Here is a 19,693-nt window from a genome sequence, read left to right on the forward strand (position 1 = left end):
GAAGGATGGGAAAAGATCAAACATAACCCAAAAAAACCCAAACCCCAAAACACTACCAAAAGTAACACCACCAACAAAAATCTACCACAAACTTCAATTCTCCACACTTCAAATGTTAGCTTGCATGGGTATCAGTGTCCTGTACTAGCTCAGTTTCCCAAACTACCCCAAAATTCTGAAGTTCTCTATGTCCAGGTGTATGCAACTTTTGCCCATTTATGTTGGTGATTTTCACATCTAAAACTCAAGTCCTACCTCTGAAGTCAGACAGAATAGCCAGGACACTAGTGAAATAATGAGTGTTAAGTTGCCTTTTCAAACCATCATAATAGGCAAATCATTGTTCAAACATACATTCACAATTCACAAGCAAATCCATTAATTTCATTTCCAAGGCCAAAAAGGCTTTGGCTCTAATAACCAAAAATGTTCACTAGTTATGGCTGATGCATTTATGGGATCCTTCTAATGGTTACTGATTGTACTATTAATGGCACTTTTTTTTTTTGGCTATACCTGCTGCATTTGGAAGCTCCCTGGGTCAGGGACTGAACCCGAGCCACAGCAGTGACAGCAACACCAAATTCTTAACTAAGCCACCAGAGAACTTGGATATTGTCTTTGAACTGTGTCCAATGCCTTCTTTCTGCACAGACTGCCCATCTATTTGGAGCAGATGTTTTTCAGGGGAAAAAAAAAAGTTAAAAAAAATTTAAATGTCTGAGAGTGATAAAACAGTTAAATACTTTATTGTATATCCATGTGATGGAATACTAGGTAGATATCAAATACCATGTAGTAGACCTAATCACCTAAGGAAAGATCATTAAATCAGAAAGAAGAAAAGCAGGCTGTAAGTTCTCCGTTAATATTAGGATACCTATAATTTTTTTTTCTTTGAGATTTTTGTACTTTCCAAAATTAAGACAGTAAATATAACGTTCTAACAGAAATATACGGAAATAATATTATTTTAAAACAAAACAAAATTCCTGACAAAGACATAGTGAACACAAGCTGCTGGGTCTCTTCCAGAATCTAAACAGAGGGATAGCATAGAAATAACGGCAAATGATGAATTCTGAGAACCTGGAAAACTAAAATAAATACCCCGGAAAACCATGGGTTCTGGAATGGCAGGCCAAAGCCAAAGAGGGCTGGGCAATGTGGGAGAAGTAGAGACTGGGAAGAGAACTCTCTGTCCCCTTTTCTCTCCTCCATGGTACACTGGCAGATTGTGGCCTGTGCCAACACACCACATACCATGATACCTGAACAGTGGGAGGAGCATGCACAGAAGGCAAAGGCAGTCCTACAAGCCCTTGCTTGTTCGCTCACATCGCAAGGCTATGTGGTAACAAGTCAAGGAGACGAATTCTGGGAAAAAAAGCAGTGTTTGGGGCTGAGGTACAGAGGATTTCCCTAGGAGCAAGAAGTAAGAGCTGACAGAACTAAACGAGACCACTGAGGAATGCAACATCTACTAAACACGATAAGCTAAACCCACCCTACATGAAAAATAAACCAGATGGAAGAGGAGAATATGCATTTTAAAAAAATTCACACACAAAATAAAAATAAATGTAAAGAGAAGCCGTTGGAAATATTGTGTATGGGAATACAGCTGTTGAAATAAGGAATTCAATACATGGGTTGAAGAGTAGTATGGATATAGCTAAAGACTGAACTCATGAGCTGAAGCAGGAGGCTTCAAGGAAGAGATGGGAAATATAAAGGAAAAGAGATCTGGAAAATGGAGAAGTGTCAGTATGTACATACTAGAAACTGCATAAGGAGAAGAAAAACCAACAAGAAGGAATAAACAATTTTAAAAATGATTAAGAGTTTTTCTGTGTTATAGGAAATTAGAAGATCTTAGAGGAAAAATATATAGGAAAGTAGGCAGGAAAAAATACACATTTAAGATACATCTTAAATGTAAAACTCAAGAACACTGAGGATTAAAGGAAAATTCTAAAAGCAGATTCCACAGATGAACACAAATCTGAAGGGCTTTGCAGTCCTTTACTGCAAAAAGGATACAAGCGGAAAACCAAGCACTATTTTCAAAGCTTTATTGGGTCAAAGTTCTCTTTCTTTAATTTTATAACTACCCAAGATATCATTTAAATGTGAGGAAAAATTAAAGATATTCTTAGTTGTTCAAGGCCTTGTAGGGCTTACAGTTTTAAGGCCCTCATGGTGAACATTCTTCAAGTACTGGAAAAAGAAGAGTAAATCTAGCATTATGAGGTTTATGGGAAATAAGGCTGAAAAAAAATGAATAAAGTTCACTGTTGTCTAAATAGGTGTTATAGTCACCACGCTATGAATATTTTAAACAGCCTGGAACTAAATTTCTAGACACTAATGACATGGTGCAATAACTGGTGAAACTATAGGGAGAAATAGATACATCAACGAATGAAACATCTTCTTCAGAATCTGGTAGCTAAGCAAAGATATGAGACTTAAAACACAATAAGACTCTAATGAATAAATACATATAGAAAAAGTTTTCATCTAGCAGTGAACACACAGTCTTTCCCAACATACCTAAAACATTTACCAGAAAAAATTGTGTTTCAAAGTAAGCCTAAACAAATTTCAATGAATCAGTATACTCGTTATAATGCAAAAAAAAAAAAAAAAGAAAGAACAGAACCCTGAAACATAAATATGACTTGACAACAGTCTTGTCTCACCCACAGCCTAATCACACTGGATGGACTAGAGACAAACAAGAGTACACTATAAAATAACCATTGCTTATTTAAACTATGAGCATTGAGAAGGAAATTATGATATACTTAGATATGAATGACAAAGCACTTCATATCAAAAACTTAAGAAAGGTTAAATGATACTGAGAGAAACTGACAGCTTTAAATATACGTAATAGAAAGCAAAGAAAGACTGAAACACATGAGTTAAGTGTTAAAAGAATAGCAGCAGGGTAAATCCGAGGAAGGAAATAATAAAGAATATAGAAATACAATAAAACCCACTGAAAGTAAAACCTTTTTCTTTGAAGAAAATTAGTGATGTAGGCAAACCTCTGCTAAGTCTGACGGGGGGGGAGGGGGGGACACAATGAAAAAAAAATTTTAGAATGAAAATAGAATTATACAAAAAAGTTTAAAAATAAATAAATTGTACACATACAATTCCATGTGTATAATTTTGAAAACTTAGGCAAAAATACATTTACAGCAATATGGATGGAACTAGAGACTCTCATACTGAGTGAAATGAGTCAGAAAGACAAAGACAAATACCATACGATATCACTTATAACTGGAATCTAATATACAGCACAAATGAACATTTCCACTGAAAAGAAAAACATGGACTTGGAGAATAGACTTGTGGCTGCCCGGGGGGTGGGGGGGAGAGTGGGAGGGATCGGAAGCTTGGGGTTATCGGATGCAACTTGGAATGGATTTACAATGAGATCCTGTTGAGTAGTATTGAGAACTATGTCTAAATACTTACAGAACAAAGGGTGGAAAAGAAATGTATACGTGTAAGTGTAACTTGGTCCCCATGCTGTACAGCAGGGAAAAAAAAAAAGAAAACTTAGGCAAAAATGGACAAAGTTCTGTCCAAGTTGGCACAATTTTGACCCAGAAAATGTAGTTCAATAACTATGAAAACAATTAAAACAGTAAAAATAATGAGACAATTTTATGGGGAATTTGACGTTCAAGAAAAGATAATCCTTATCTTATAAATTTCTGGTATTAGAAAAAGAGGGAAAGGTGCCTAAGTCATCTTATGAGACTAATATACCTTGATTCCCAGCAAATGAAGGTAATACAAGAAAATAATATTTGAGTCCATTTTTCACTTATGAACACAGATTATAAACTTCAATAAAATACTGACCAAATGATTCCAAGAAGGTATTTTTCAAAAGAATAAATTATGATCAAATAAAATTTATCCCAGGAATGCAAAGAAGGTTAAATGTGACAAAAGCTAATAATATAATTCACTACATTTATAGTGTAAAGGAAAGAAACCATGTGATTATCTCAGAGAATCAGAAAAAGTTTTTGATAAAGTACGACAGTTCTGATTTTTAAAAATCAGAAAATTAGGATCAGAGAAGAAACTCCTTAAAGTAATAAAAACATGCAGTATGTAGCATATTTAATGACAAGCCTGCAAAAGCATTCCCTTTAAAGTTGGCCATAAGAATGATGCCACTATTATCACTTCTGTTTAACATGGTCCTAAGGAGCTTAGTTATAGGAAGGGAAAAAGAAATGGTAAAAGGATCCTAAGAGAAGTGATACAATTGTTACTTCTTTGCAGATACTATCATCCATGATAAGTATTAGAATTAATATGAGAATTAGCACAGTTGCTGAGTATTAGATTAAGAAATACTGAGATTCTGTGCCCAGCAAAGGCCAGTGCTCTTCCCTTTCCATTTGGGATGCTGTACTTTTTTTTTTTTTAATTGCGATTCTCCTTTAATTATCCAAACATTCTTAATCAAGACTATTTTTTTTCCTGCCACTGTTTCACAGCTCAGTCTTTAGTCCCCAGACCTTTATTTATATATTTTTATTTCACATATTTTAAAAAATCTGATGACTCTCCAATTTGTCTGCAGGTTTACCTTCACATCCATGTTCCAGCTCTGCATTTTTATCTGTTCAATTTTCTCTCATATTCCTACTCATCACACCCACTACCCCTCTCTGGAACTAACGACCTCTTTGCCAACTCCTCGTCCACTGATTTAGTGTTATCATCACCAATCTCAATGTCATCCAGACATGAAATCTTTGACTTGTATTTTTCCTTCTCTGAAGACAGTGGGCATTTAATAAGTGTTTGTGAATTAAAGATGTGTCAAGGTTTTCTTTAACTAATCTTTCCTTTTTTACTGTTTCAGGCTTAATCCAAAGCCTCATTCCCATATGCTTCTTAGATCAGTATAGCAGCCTGCCACATTTTCCCTAGCTCATGAGGATTCCATAACTCAAGTGGACTGGTGGTTGGCCCTTTTCTATAAAGTCTAACTTTATAACTGCTGATGGGGTGTGAGCAGCAGTAAACAACCCAGAAAACAAATGGGTGTGGCTGTATTCCAACATAACATTATTTATAAAAACAGATGGAGGACCAAATTTGGTCCAAGGGCCATAGTTTATTGATCTCTGAAGTACACTATCAAGTTTTTTTTTTTTTCCCCCCAAACCAAACCTTTCTTATACTTGCTAATTCAATACAGAATCCAATTATCTGGGTAGAAGAAAATCTAATTTGTTTTCTTTTTTACATACAATAGTGGTTGCCAGCTAGAAATTAAAATTAATTACTTAGGTACGTTGCTCATACTTTCAAGACCTTATTTTCCCTTTAAATTTATGGACTTTGTAAGTATAATTTACTGGAAATTACAGTAATAGTACTATAAAGGCTTTGATCTAAGCAGGACAAATCAGATGAGTTGGCAGCCAAGTAATCTTTCTGTCTTTTATGGAAGAATATATCAGGAATGATAGAAGTGGCAATTACAAATTTTGATTCAATGAAGCAAATTAAGATGACATTGATGGGCTTTTGATTTCAGTAAGCGGGAAAAGCCCAGAATTCTGCTAGCAATAGGAAAAAATAGATACTTGTCCCTTCTAGACCTTGAGATGAAATTTGATTATAAAAAAGATATGATGAAAACAATGCAGAGTGGCAGCTCAGAGGATTCCTACTATCTTAGACTTACAGGAGTCATTCTTTTTCCAGTATGAAGATAAGATATGGACTTATCCAAGTTTACCTATCTATATATCCAACCATCTAAACTCCTTTGCCCTCCTTTACAAACATGGAAAGAAGCAAGATTGATGAAATGAAAAATAAATTCTTTACAAATATCTAACATGGAATAAATAACATTTATAATAATATTTATGCACTTAGTTTCTTGCCAATATAGCTGTTAATGAATGGCTAACTAAAAACCTTCCAAAAGCTTCAGTCTACACATTCCAATAAAATCCAAATTTCCCACCATGGCCCAGAAAGTCCTACATGGCCTGGCCTCTGCTGACCTCTTGGACATCTTCTGATCATACTCAGTCTGCTGCAGTCACAACAGTCTTCTCCGCTCTGCAGACATGGCCAGCTTGTTCTGGCATTAGGAGCCCTTCACCTGTACTGTAGTGCTCTGTAATGCCATGTAAAGCCTCTGTAATGCTTTGTCCACACAGCTTTACACGCCTTATTTCTCCAGGTCTCAGTGCCAATGAGAATTTTCCTAAAAGCTTTTTCTGATCATCCATTTTAAACTAGTCTCCATCTTTCTATATATAACTCTTTGTTGTTTTCAGTCCTTGTGTCACAATCTGGAATTACTTTGCTCATTTATTTTCAGCATGCCATCCTTCCTTCACACATCAAATGAACATAGATCCATGAGAAGGGACTTTGTCTATGGGTCACCACTGAATCTCTAATACCTAGGTGAGTGCCTGGCTCATAACAAGCCTTTAGTAAATACTAAGTAATTAAGATTTGCCAAGTAAATGAGTGAATATCTCTGTTACACATATTGGACTACGGTTACTGGATGTGTTAGTAAATCTCTGAATCTTAGAGATGACCTAAAGGCAGCAGGATCTTATAGAGGAACTATGTTCCTAAATGCTGGGACATGAATAATCTAACTATGATAAAGAGCAGGACAGAAAGTTTCAGATAAGCAAGATGAATGAGCTCTAGAGTGTGCTACACAATGGTGTACTTATACTCAACAATAATGTATTGCACAGTTAAACATTTATTATGAGGGTAGATCTCATGTTAAGTGTTCTTACCACAATAAAATTAAAAAAAAAAACAACCAAAAACACGTGTTTGTAGAAACTGAAAGTAGGAAGATTTAAAAACAGCTGATGCTATTTTGGGTACATTCTGAATTTGGCTTAAATAATCAAAAAGCTGCACTGTTAAAAGAGAATTTAGAATTACCTGGGGGTGTGTGGTAAGCAAGGAGGATCCAGAGACGTAAGATACTTTCTCATAATGGGATTGGATAATCCAGTTGGAGCTTCCAAGGGCATATCCAGAGCTTAGAGGAGTCACTTGGACTGCACCAAAAAGTTCCTAGAAAAGAAAGATGATGGTGAGAATGTGCAACAAGCTTTCAGAAGTGCAGTCATGCCAGGTAAGTTTGCAGGAAAAAACACAACAGAAATATTGTTCTTCACTTAGAAGAAACTATTTTAAAGAGAACCAGGAAGTTTAAAGTAAAACAGAAGACGATGAAGCAAGCAATCCTATAGTCTGTACCTGTCACACCTCTGAGAGTTTCAGTCCACTGACATATCACCAGGCACCCAGGCCTCACTCATTAAAAGGCAGAGATGATACATTACAAAATAGACCAAAGAGATAAACACTTAAGTTTTCTTCTTCTTTTCTGCCATGCTCATGGCATGCAAAAGTTCCCAGGCTGGGGATTGAACCTGCGCCACAGCAGTGACCCCAGCCACAGCAGTGACAATGCCAGATCCTCAGCCCACTGAGCCACCAGGGCACTCTATTCTCCTTTATTTTTCCCCCCTTTCAGGTTCAGTGTTAATCTCTTGGGTGTTCTGTACTGAGTGGCTTTGGGCAGAAATGAACAGAAATGGGAACCTTATCATGGTCAGGTCAAAACTCAAAAGTTATTCTTGCCAAATTGCTTCTTGATCTCTTTTATGCTACTTCTTATTTCACTAGTTCAAAATCTATAAAGTGATATCCACTGTCCTAAAGTGAACAGGAAAAGACACCTTTCTCCTGACTCATTTCATGCTGGCCGATCAAATGCTAGCTAGTGATGGGGAATGTTAAGGGTTAGGAAAGAGGGCCAATAAGAAACTGGGAGGGATGGAGGAAGATGTGCTTTGTCTTTTCATCATGCACCAGTATAAGATTCGTAGTGACCGAATGGCTTAAAAAAGGGAACTACAGGATCCTTTCAAAGAACAACAATATGAATCAAAAGCATTCATCAATCACTTAACAGCATATTAACACTCACAATTTTCTGAGAATATCCCACCATCTGGATTTTACTGAGGGCAGAGTTCACCTCTTGCATTGTATAGCATCTTCTCCACGTTGATACTTCTACTGCATCCTTGAGAGGAGAAGGCAGCAGCCTGTAAATGCATCACAATGTCAATTCTTATGTACAGAAGATTCTTTCAAGTAATATGTCCATTTTCTCTAAATTGTCCAACTTGTTGACATATCCTAATGTTCACAGGATTCATTTATAATTGTTTTCATTTCTGTAAGGTTGGTAGTACTTTCTCCTCTTTCACCTCTGACTCCAGGAACTACAGTAGTTTCTTCTTTTTTCATGGTCAATTGCTAAAGATCTGTCAGTTTTGTTGAGACTTTCAAAGAACTAACTTTTCATCTCATTGACTTTTTTCTCTATTGCTTTTCTATTCTCTGTTTTGCTTATCCAGCATATAGCTGGATCTTGTTTTTGTCTTTTTTCCACTGTATTTTTTTTTTTGTCTTTTGTCTTGTTGTTGTTGTTGTTGTTGCTATTTCTTGGGCCGCTCCCGCGGCATATGGAGGTTCCCAGGCTAGGGGTTGAATTGGAGCTGTAGCCACCGGCCTACGCCAGAGCCACAGCAACGGGGGATCCGAGCCATGTCTGCAACCTACATCACAGCTCACGGCAACGCTGGATCGTTAACCCACTGAGCAAGGGCAGGGACCGAACCCGCAACCTCATGGTTCCTAGTCGGATTCGTTAACCACTGCGCCACGACGGGAACTCCGTTTTTGTCTTTTTTAAAATTTAAATATTTTTCCTTTAGGCCGCACCTGCGGTGAGTGGAGATTCTCCGGCCAGGGATGGAACCAGTGCCACAGCAGCAGTCCAAGCTTTAGCAGTGACAACGCTGCATATGAGGCAGAATAATAAATCAAGTAGTCAGTGTAGAAACATGGGCTTCGATATGTTCTTCAATATGGTCATTAATTAACGTCTGTAACTTAAGGGTTCCAAGGAATAACACTCCCACTGGCCTTGTTTACTACAGGGAGTGTATCTATTTTACGCCCAGATGGGATGCTAATCTCTAACCCACTCCTCCATTAATAGAAAAGGAATGAGAAGAATGGCGACTCCCAGCAACTCCCAGTTCAGGGAAAAGCAGCACAAAGAAACTATAAAACTTAGGGGGCATATCCATCTCTAAGACCCCTAATGAACAAGGACTGATATTGATAAACTGGGCAAAGCCAATGGGAAAAAGAACTGATATCTTGGCTCCACATTGGTACTCTTGCCTTTAAGAAATAAAACACCCTTAGAAAATTAGAGGAGGGGTAACTCTTCTTCCCCATCTCAGTGTCGGTGCTGAGAGGTGTTTGCTTTTCTATAATAAACTCTTTTGCTTGCTGCATGTGTGTGTGGTGTGTGTGTTCTCGAAGTTCATTCTTCAGCTCCATGAACAAGAACCCTGATTCTGGCAACATATCCTTAACCTGCTAGGCCACCAAGAAACTCAAGACAAAGCATTTTAGACAGCTAAAAGTAGAAAGACAAATGATGACCGACTTAACAGACCCAGGGAAGTTCAATTCTAGTAATTTAATTGATACTGCAGAGCCCTCAAAAAGCTCAGCAAGTGTAAAAAATAGGTATGTCTGGAAGTAAGGGTGAAGGTGAACCTAAAAACTAGAAAATTTGTAGAAAAGAACTATTAGGAAATAGAATCTTCCAGTTCTCCTCCCTTACTCTCTATAGTTCAGCAATTGCCCCTTCCCCTCATAGGCATGTCACCAGAGATTTTTCTCAGAGAGTAAAAATGAGAGTCTGGATGAGGGAAACCACTGACAACTGGGGGCAGCATCCTTAAGCAAAGAGATGAAGAGAGTAACAATTTTCTCCTCTGATTGGAACACTATCAGGTAGGCTTATACCCCGCAAGGTAGGAAACTGGAAGAACCTTCTCTAAAAAATATGATAACCAACAAAGAAAAAACTCAACGAAAAGATACTGACACGGATTTCACAATGAAACTGCCCAGCCAGATTATGTATGGTAAAGCGTAGAATTCAGCAAGACCTACTCATGGCACACAGACCTTCTAATCAGTTTTTTGTTTTGTTTTGTTTTTACTGTCTCTCAAATATGCGCCAATAAGCAAGGATTATCATACATTTGAGTAAAGTTCCTAAAATGATAAAGGCCAAAGCAAATGGAGGAAGGCGGAAGAGAAGAAATGAGAGGAAATAAATTAAGGTAGGTAGAATGTAACAATCCTTAGCCACCTTAAAGAGATGGATAAGATAGTACATTTAAGAAAGGAGAAGAGGAATTCCCATCATCGTGGTGCAGTGGAAACGAGTCCCACTAGGAACCATGAGGCCTTTAAGGTTCAATCCCTGGCCTCGCTCAGTGGGTTAAGGATTCAGCATTGCCGTGAGCTGTGGTGTAGTTCACAGACATGGCTCAGATCTGGCGTTGCTGTGGCTGTGGCTGCAGCTGGAGCTCTGGTTAGAACCCTACCCTAGGAACCTCCATATGCCATGAGTATGTCCCTAAAAAATTAAAAAAAAAAAAAAAAAAAAAGAACTGAGAAGAGACTTCTACTAAAATCGGGGGGAGGCATTAAGAGAATAAAAATAGCTTTTGGAAATAGAATATGATACCATACAATGAAAGCATGCCAACAAAACATGTCATAATTCAAAATAAGATGAAAAAAACCCAAATTATATAAGATACAAAAGACTCACATAAATGATGAATTAGAAAAACTTAAAAATGAGGGAACAGAACTCAATAAGGAATGAGAAATTTAATAAACATTCAGAGATGAAGACTAAACTAGAAGAATTACAAGAGTGGATAAATACAACAGATAATGCCATTTAGTAAAATACTGGAGAAAAAAATTAAACACTAAGAGATAAAAAGAATTTGAAAAAAATAACAAATGTTGAAGAGAGGCAAGGAAGATAGAAAAAACATATATCATAGGAGTCCCTTATAGTAATCCAAGCAAGGGAACAGAATACTAAAAACTGTAATTGCTAAATAAAAAGAGGCTTGAAACTGCATACTGAAAGAACACACTGCATACCTGAGAATACTGACCCGGAAGAACTAACACCAGATATATTCTAGGAAAATATTTAAGGCCAGAAAGAAAAAGGACAAATAAATCTTTGGGCATTTAGGGAAAAAGAACAAGTGACTTACAAGGGAAAAATATTAGATTACATCAGAGTTTTCTTGCGGGAGCAGAGAAGATGCAGGGACTCAAAAAAAAAAAAAACCTTGTCTGACAGAAAAACCTGAAGGCAGGTTCCTAACCAAGGAAGGGAGCTCACCTGAGTGGTACAAGCCGAAGGTGGGCTTCTGGTCAGGATGAAAGCCTGTTTGTATGGTACAAGCCGAGGGCAGGCCTCAGGTTACACAGCTCTCACTTTGATGTTGATGGGGAAGAATTGGGGCTTTCCTGGCAAAACAATTTCCATGTTTGCGCTGGAGAACATGGATTGTTTCTCAGGTGACCTAGTCCTTCCTGTTGTTTTATTTGTTATTCAGTTTTCCTCAGTCTTTCCTGATTATTTACTTATTATTCTTATTTTCCATCTTATTTTCCTGTGGTGATTTGTGATTTAACAAAGTTACAACAATAATATAATAAGAATTTCATCCTGAAGGACTTTCCCCTATTCAAATCCAACTTAATTAAAACATTGTTTTTCTACTAACTAGTCATACAGTAAACTTTAGAGTTAGGATATTAATGAGGTTCATAGAAGTTAGACCTATATTATTCTTGACCAAAAGACACCTGCCTATGAGTTATAGAAGCTTTTAAGTGATAGCTAGTTAAGTTGGCTTATAATTTCTTACACCGTCTCCCTGCCATAATGCTTTAAAGATAAGCACCAGTCTAAAAACAAGATTTGTGAATGCCAAATTCTTGTGTCTGTGACCTCTTCAACTTGTAGAGACTGGCTGGCCATGGGATGATTTGTATTGAGTCTCCTTCTTTCCACATGATGTATTGTACCTAATTGCCCTTAAATTGTACTCACTAAATTTAGTTAAGATAAAGATCTTAGAACGTGATGTAGAGCTGCTGTACCATGTAAAAGTTAACCGATGTACTTTTAACACCATAATGTAATCTGTAGTTAGAAACTGTCTATATAATCAACCACTTATGCCAATAAAATTCGAGCAGTCCAGTGCCCTGAAAGAAGGGACGAAGAGGCTGTCTCCATTGCAAAAGCTGACGCGCGTCTCTCCCCTTCGGGAAAAGTGTACACTCCCTGGCTGCTGGAGCTGGCCTCCGGCATTTTCTAAAGCAATGCTTTTTCTAAAAGAAAATATAGTAACATATTTAAGATACTCAGAGAAAGAAAATTTAAGCCAACAATTATACATTTAGTACAACTGACTTTCAATGTCACAGAGCACAAATAAATAATTATTAACCAGCAAGAATTCAGGGAATATTGTTCTCATGATCCTATCCTGAGATACCATCAGGAGAATGAGTTTTCAGACATCCAAAAGTGACTACAGTAGGAACTTCAATATATGGTTAGTAGTGACCATTAAGTATATAATTCCTTGTAAAAGTAAGGCCAAATGAGGGTTAAAAGGGAAAGAAGGCAGTATGCAATGGCTATAGGTTCTGACAAGACAGATATAGTATAAGCGGAAAAGCAGTGGAAGAAAAATATATATTCTCTGTCCTCTAAAAAGGTCTTGTAACAATGACCAATCCAGTAGCCTGAGCACTGCTAGTAACCAGAATTCAAGCTCAAAATTCTATTTCCCACTAAAAGAATCCAGAGTTTCCTTTCTTTTTAGGTGGGACCCTCAGCATATGGAAGTTCCTGGGCCAGGGAATGAATCCGAACTCAAGCTTTGACCCATACCACAGCTGCAGCTATGCGGGATCCTTAACCCACCGTGCTGGGCCAGGGATCAAACAAGCACTGCTGCAGAGACAAGCCAGATCTTTAACCCACTGTGCCACAGTGGGAATTCTGAGAATCCAGTTTCTTGGAGAAATGGGTGATTCCAGATTTAGGGTAAGGAATTCACAAAAGGTTTAAATACCTTGCTGTACTAGACAGCAAGGGAACCAGCAGAGACTATAAAGGTCCTAACAAAAGGTTGAAGTGAATGACCTGAATATGCTTTCAATGGCCAAAGATGGGACAATCTGAACTACAAAAAGGGCAATATTGTGATGGAGTGAAATCCATGCTATATGTTTCAGAGTGGGCTGTAATTAGACTGGGGCATGGAGAAGGGGTTTTGTGGGGTTTTTTTGGCATGTGGAAGTTCCCAGGCCAGGGAGCGAACCCACACCATGGCAATGACCAGTGCTGCTTCAGTGACAACACTGTATCCTTAACCCCTGGCACCACAAGAGAACTCCAAGAAGGGCTTCTGAGTTACCAGAAAATTTCTACTTCTTAACCAAGGTGGTATTTATAAGGGTGGTTATTTTTATAATAATTTAGTAACTGTAAACTATAAACAGTTCTGTGTGCTTTTTGGTATCTGTGTTTTATATTACATTATATTTTATATAATATAAATATTACCTTTTTATATAAAGGTCAATTTAAAAATATAGAAAAATGTATCCAAAACAAGAAATATAATAGCAGAAATGAAAAACTCATAGGAAAGTTGGGAGATAGAAGAATTTCCCAGACAAAAGAACAAAGTAATGAAAAAGAGGAGAGAAAAGTATTTGAGCACCAACCCAGGAGGTTCAACATCTAAATAACAAGAGTTACAAAAAGAAAACAAAAAATGAAGGAAATTGTAAAAGGGAAAAATTAAACAAACAAACCAGAATTGAAGTTCTTGATTTTCTAGACTAGGAAGGGGTCAGCAAACATTTTATATAAAGGGCCAGCGATATTTTAAGCATTGCAGATGATATACAGTCTCTGTCAAATTATTCAACTTGGACATGTAACACCACAGACAGCATATAAATGAATGAGTGTGGCTGTGTGCCAATAAAACTTTATTTATAAAAATAGTGGCAGGCCAGATGTGGCCATAAAACAGGGACTTGGCCACAGTTGCCACCATTGTTCTAGATTGAGAGTCCATTAAGTTTGGCACATGAATGAAAACTGTCTTTAGGTAAGACACATTGTCATAAACTTTTATTTTTATTTATTTATTTTTTTTATTTTCCCACTTTTTTTTTTTTAATTTTCCCACTGTCATAAACTTTTAGAACAAAGAGGGGATTCTAAAAGTTTCCACAGATATATAAAAAGGACACAAACTGAAGTTCTAAACTCAACAGCATTGTTCTTTTCAGGAGCATTTCTGACAGACAGAAGAAAACAGGGCAATGCTTTCAAAATTCCATGAAAACATCGCACCTTGCTTTTCTATCAGAGCATGAGGCTAGATAGAACAAGACCTTTCAGACACCCAGGGTCTCAGAAGATTTATCTCCCACGCACTAAGGGAGTTGTTGGAGGATGTGCCCCACAAAATGAAGGTGTAAACAAGAAAAAGAAAGACCCAAAAAACAGAGCTTCCAACAAGAGAAAGAGGCAAAGAAATCTTCAGGACCATGGGGGAAAAGTCCTAAACTGAATGCTGTGCAGCAGGCCCAAGAGCAGCCGACATCAGACAGGTGAAGAGTGAAGGCTCTGGGAGAGGGTTTTTCCAGAAGGTAAAACTGAGACCACTCATGGAGTCTGAACATACAGAGAACAGACTTAGACAAATGAGGGAGGGGTTAGAGATACATTAGCGGTACGTACATACAAAAAACTACACAAACAAGCAAACGAGATAACTACGAACTCAAGGGAAAACAAAAAGTTGTGCAAGATGAAGAAAAGCATCCTAATAATGTTATATGACCTGTGAATTGCATTTACATGGTCATAATAATGTAAACACTGGATAGAGATTTAGCCAAAATGGTATACAGATCCCATTGCTCCTATTCTCTTCACCTTTGTTTCTCCAGCAACAAAATATCAATAATCTTTCTTTTCACCTTCCTTCATAAACATCTGAAGATTTTATTTCACTTATCTGTCCTATGCATATCAGATTGCTTTAGGTTTTACAATATTTAGTCAATAAGTATTCCCTCAGCCCTGACTACAGCCATAGCATTCAAGTCCTGAGAAGGCTATAACAGGTACAACATAAAGGCCTCTGCTCACAAGAAACTTAAATCTAAGAAAAATTTTGCAGGAGTACAAGGCAATAAAACAGATGTTGAAAGCTATGAGTCATCTCTGCCTGCAGACTTGCCTTCCCTCACAGAAGGGCCTAAAGGATAAAATGAAAATCCCAATTCTTCCTCCACACACTCACTCTTTCCTCTACTTTCACAGTTCATCACGACATTCAGGATAAAAATCCAAGGCTCTTAGAGAATAACTTTATAAGACCCTCCTTTTTTTTTTTTTTAGGTTTTTATTTTTTTCTATTACAGTTGATTTACATTGTTCTATCAATTTCTGCTGTACAGCAAAGTGACCCAGTCATAATACATACATATATACACACATTCTTTTTCTCACATGATCCTCCATCATGTTCCATCATAAGTGACTAAATATAGTTCCCTGTGCTATACAGAAGAATCTCACTGCTTATCCACCCCAAATGCAATAGTTTGCTTCCATCCATATTGCTGCAAATGGCATTATTTTGTTCTGTTTTTATGGCTGAATAGTATTCTATTGTGTATATATACACCATTTTTTTTTCTTTTTGTCTTTTTCTTAGGGACACACCCACACCATAGGAAGTTTCCCAGGCTAGGGATCTAATCAGAGGTGTAGCCGCCAGCCTACGCCAGAGCCACAGCAACATGGGATCCGAGCCATGTCTGTGACCTACACCACAGCTCATGGCAACACCAGATCCTTAACCCACTGAGCAAAGCCATGGATTGAACCCAAGTCCTCATGGTTGCTAGACAGGTTTGTTAATGGCTGAGCCAAAATGGGAACTCCTATATACCACATCTTCTTAATCCATTCATCTGTCAATGGACATTTAGGCTGTTTCGGTGTCTTGGCTATTGTGAATAGTGCTGCAGCGAACATATGGGTGCATTTATCTTTTTCAGTGACCAATTGGACCTAATTAAACTGACAAGCTTTTGCACAGCAAAGGAAACCATAAAAAAACCCAAAAAGACAACCTACGGAATGGGAGAAAATAGTTTCAAATGATGCAAATGACAAGGGCTTAATCTCTAAAATATACAAACTTATACAACTCAACACCAAAAAAACCAACAAGCTAATTGAAAAATGGGCAGAGGACCTAAATAGACATTTCTCCAAAGAAGATATACAAATGGAGAATAGGCACATGAAAAAAAAATGTTCAACATTACTAATTATTAGAGAAATGCAACTCAAAACTACTATGAGGTACAACCTCACACTTGTCAGAACAGCCATAATTAACAAGTCAACAACCAACAAATGCTGGAGAGGGTGTGGAGAAAAGGGAACCCTCCTACACTGTTGGTGGGAATGCAAATTGGTACAATTACTATGGAAAACAGTATGGCGGTACCTCAGAAAACTATATTTACAACTACCATACGATCCAGCAATCCCTCTCCTGGGCATATATCCAGACAAAACTTTCACTGAAAAAGATTTAAGGTTCTTCTTTCTTGGCTCCTGCCTCAGTGGACATTCTATATACTGAGGTATAAACAGCTCTCTCAATGCCAGGCTCCCTCAAGTCTATAACATTCCACCATCCTCCTCTTCATATTTTGTGTGGACAAAACTCCTTTAAAATTGAGACCATCTCTCACCTTGTCTCAGGTCTTGTGATACTCATCTAGGCCAGGTGCACATGCTTTGTGCTCTTTGGGAAGACAGCCTGACTGAGCGTTAGAGCAAGGGAAGTGGCACAGAAGCTCTCTTTGGAGGAGGTTACTGGCAGGGGTGGCTGCTACCCCTTCTCTCTTTCTGCACCCTTGCAACTCTGAGGAAGGAGAGGCTTCTCTGAGGCACATCACGGGGCATACAGACTTGTCTGGATGTCAATCTCAGCATTCCCTCTTCACCTCAGTCTCCCCGTTTGTCAAACAGGGAGAAGATCACTTTTTTAGAGTTGTTCTGTGACAAGTAAGTGATGCACATAGTATCTGGCACAGAGCAGATGCCGAGAACAACTGTCTCCAACCCTCAACATACACAGCCATCGATCACTAGCTCAGGAGAACATGCATTTTCCAACAGTGCTCTAGTGAAGTTCAACCCAGTGTGATTTACTTCAATGAGTAGCAATGACTCTGAACTTGAGTGGCCCAGGCAATGCTGAGGAGGGTCACCAGGAAGAACCCAAGTTACTCCCCTGCTTTAGCCCCTCCTTAAATTCTTTTGGATCAGGCTTGGGCTTGGGCTTGGGCTTCCTAGGACTACTCTTCATGGAAAATAAAGTCTTTTTACTCTGGGATGGGTAAGAGCAGGAGTGTTTCTTAACTTTATGCTGGAGCTGGGAGGCTATCAGGAGAGTGGCTAGAGAGTGGAGAGAGTGAAAAATAGTAACGCAGCTCGACCACATCTTTCTTTTTTTTGTCTTTTCATCTTTTCTAGGGCCGCACTTACGGCATATGGAGGTTCCCAGGCTAGGGGTCTAATCAGAGCTGTAGCTGCCAGCCACAGCCACAGCCACAGCAACGCAGTATCCGAGCTGCATCTGTGACCTACACCACAGCTCACGGCAATGCCGGATCCTTAACCCACTGAGCGAGGCCAGGGATTGAACCCGCAACCTCATGGTTCCTAGTCAGATTCGTTAACCACTGAGCCATGACGGGAACTCCCCGACCACATCTTTCATCTCAGTTGGATTTGTTTTAACTGCCCTCAGCTTTGCCTGCAACTGAGACACTTCTGCTGGAGGCTGAGCTAAAAAGTCACACATGGCTAGATGAGACCTATGTTCTTTGCTGAGTTCTTCCTTCCTGTCCTTTGACAACCAGTACTGCCATTACCCCAAACACCTGGACCTTACTTTCTTCCCATGATGGCCCTTCCCTGCATATTCTCCCCTTCCCATCTAGGACCATGTTCGACAAAAATTAGGCAGATTAAGATCTTAAACAATCTTTCTCAAAACCAGGCATTAGGTTACTTTAATGTTTCTACTCTTGGCTGGAGATGAAACAATCAGATACTATAATCACATATCCAGCTTCCAGAGTAAACTAGCAAATGCTCTCAGCCCTTGGGTGAGGGAAAGAGGGAAGACTGAAGATGTGAAATTATTTACTACTTTGCCGTCAACAGTCCAGAAAAATCTTGGTCTAGAGAAATCACTGGCGTCTTTCAGATGAGGAAACAATTTCCTTAAACAAAGAAAAGACTTATCAAAAATTCAAGTGTATTTCAACTTCGGTCTTTTCCTATCTTCCGCTTCAGGGTACAATGGTATAGAAGTCATAACCTTATGTTCCAGAGAAAATGAAAGAAGCATATATGTACACAAAACATACACGATGATTTGTGATAACCATTTTAGTAGCACACTCCTGGGGGCGGGGGAGTCTTGTTAAATACCATACCAAAAACAGTAATATAGTTTTTTACTCCATTATATATTATTCACATATAAGTATCTTTTCCATTGTTGTATCCTCAGAACTGAGCAGCACCCAACATAAAAGACACTCAAAGACAATGTCCATTCACCTGTTAGCCCAGGAAAGGTAAGAGCCAGGAGGGAGTCAGTTCTTCAAGTCCTATCTGAAGAACACCAGTAGGTCTGGGCAGAGGTGAGCCCTATGATAGCATGCAAGGGAAGACCTGACCAGTGAGCCAGCAGAGGAAGGCCAAGCAGGTCTCACAAGGACTCTGCTCTTAAGTTTGACCTGCTCACCTTAGGGTTTGGTGGCAGGCAGCTTCTGACACAGCTCCTCAGGATCCCTGCCTCCCACATTCACCCCTTTGTGGGAGCTCCTCCCACTGAGTGTGTACTGGACCCATCGGCTTACTTCTAGTGAAGAGAGTGTGACAAAAGTGACAAGATGTCACTTCCAAGTTTAGGTTCCAAGCCAAAAGACTGTGGCTTCCTTCTTGCCCACAGTCTCTCTCTTGGCCTCTCATTCGCTCTGATGAAACCAGCTGCCAGACTGTAAGATGCTTTGAGGAGAGGCCCACACACGACAAGAACCCGAGGGGGCTGCAGTCCATCAACCCTGAGAAACTGAATCCTGCCAACCACCATGTGAGTGAGCCAAGGAGACCCTCCCAGTGGAGCCTGAGATAAAGGCAGCCCAGCAGGAGACCCAGAGCCAGATGACCCAGTGTCACTATTAAATTATGAAGTGTCTGGGGCCATGTTCTAGTACAGACACAGTGTTTTTTTTTTGTCTTTTTGCCATTTCTTGGGCCGCTCCCGCGGCACATGGAGGTTCCCAGGCTAGGGGTCGAATTGGAGCTGCATCCCCCGGCCTATGCCAGAGCCACAGCAATGCGGGACCCGAGCCGCGACTGCAACCTACACCACAGCTCACAGCAATGCCAGATCCTTAACCCACTGAGCAAGGGCAGGGATCGAACCCGCGACCTCATGGTTCCTAGTCGGATTCGTTAACCACTGCGCCACGACGGGAACTCCAGACACAGTGTTTTAATATTTCAACTAAGTCT

At 39.0% G+C, this 19,693-nt stretch overlaps 1 protein-coding gene across 3 annotated transcripts in view; it reads right to left on the bottom strand.

Moving 5' to 3' along the window:
- The window catches only part of INTS9 (integrator complex subunit 9), a 114,419-nt gene that overhangs the window by 35,646 nt on the left and 59,080 nt on the right, over nt 1–19,693 (bottom strand). For all 3 annotated transcript variants that reach the window (XM_047761039.1, XM_047761038.1, XM_047761040.1), the window contains exons 7-8: nt 8,045–8,165; nt 6,988–7,122 (exon numbers count right to left, since the gene is read on the bottom strand). In XM_047761039.1, the coding sequence (XP_047616995.1) occupies nt 6,988–7,122; nt 8,045–8,165 (256 nt within the window). The remainder of the gene's footprint in view (nt 1–6,987; nt 7,123–8,044; nt 8,166–19,693) is intronic.

This window comes from Phacochoerus africanus, chromosome 15 (assembly GCF_016906955.1).
Source record: "Phacochoerus africanus isolate WHEZ1 chromosome 15, ROS_Pafr_v1, whole genome shotgun sequence".
Taxonomy (NCBI): Eukaryota; Metazoa; Chordata; class Mammalia; order Artiodactyla; family Suidae; genus Phacochoerus; species Phacochoerus africanus.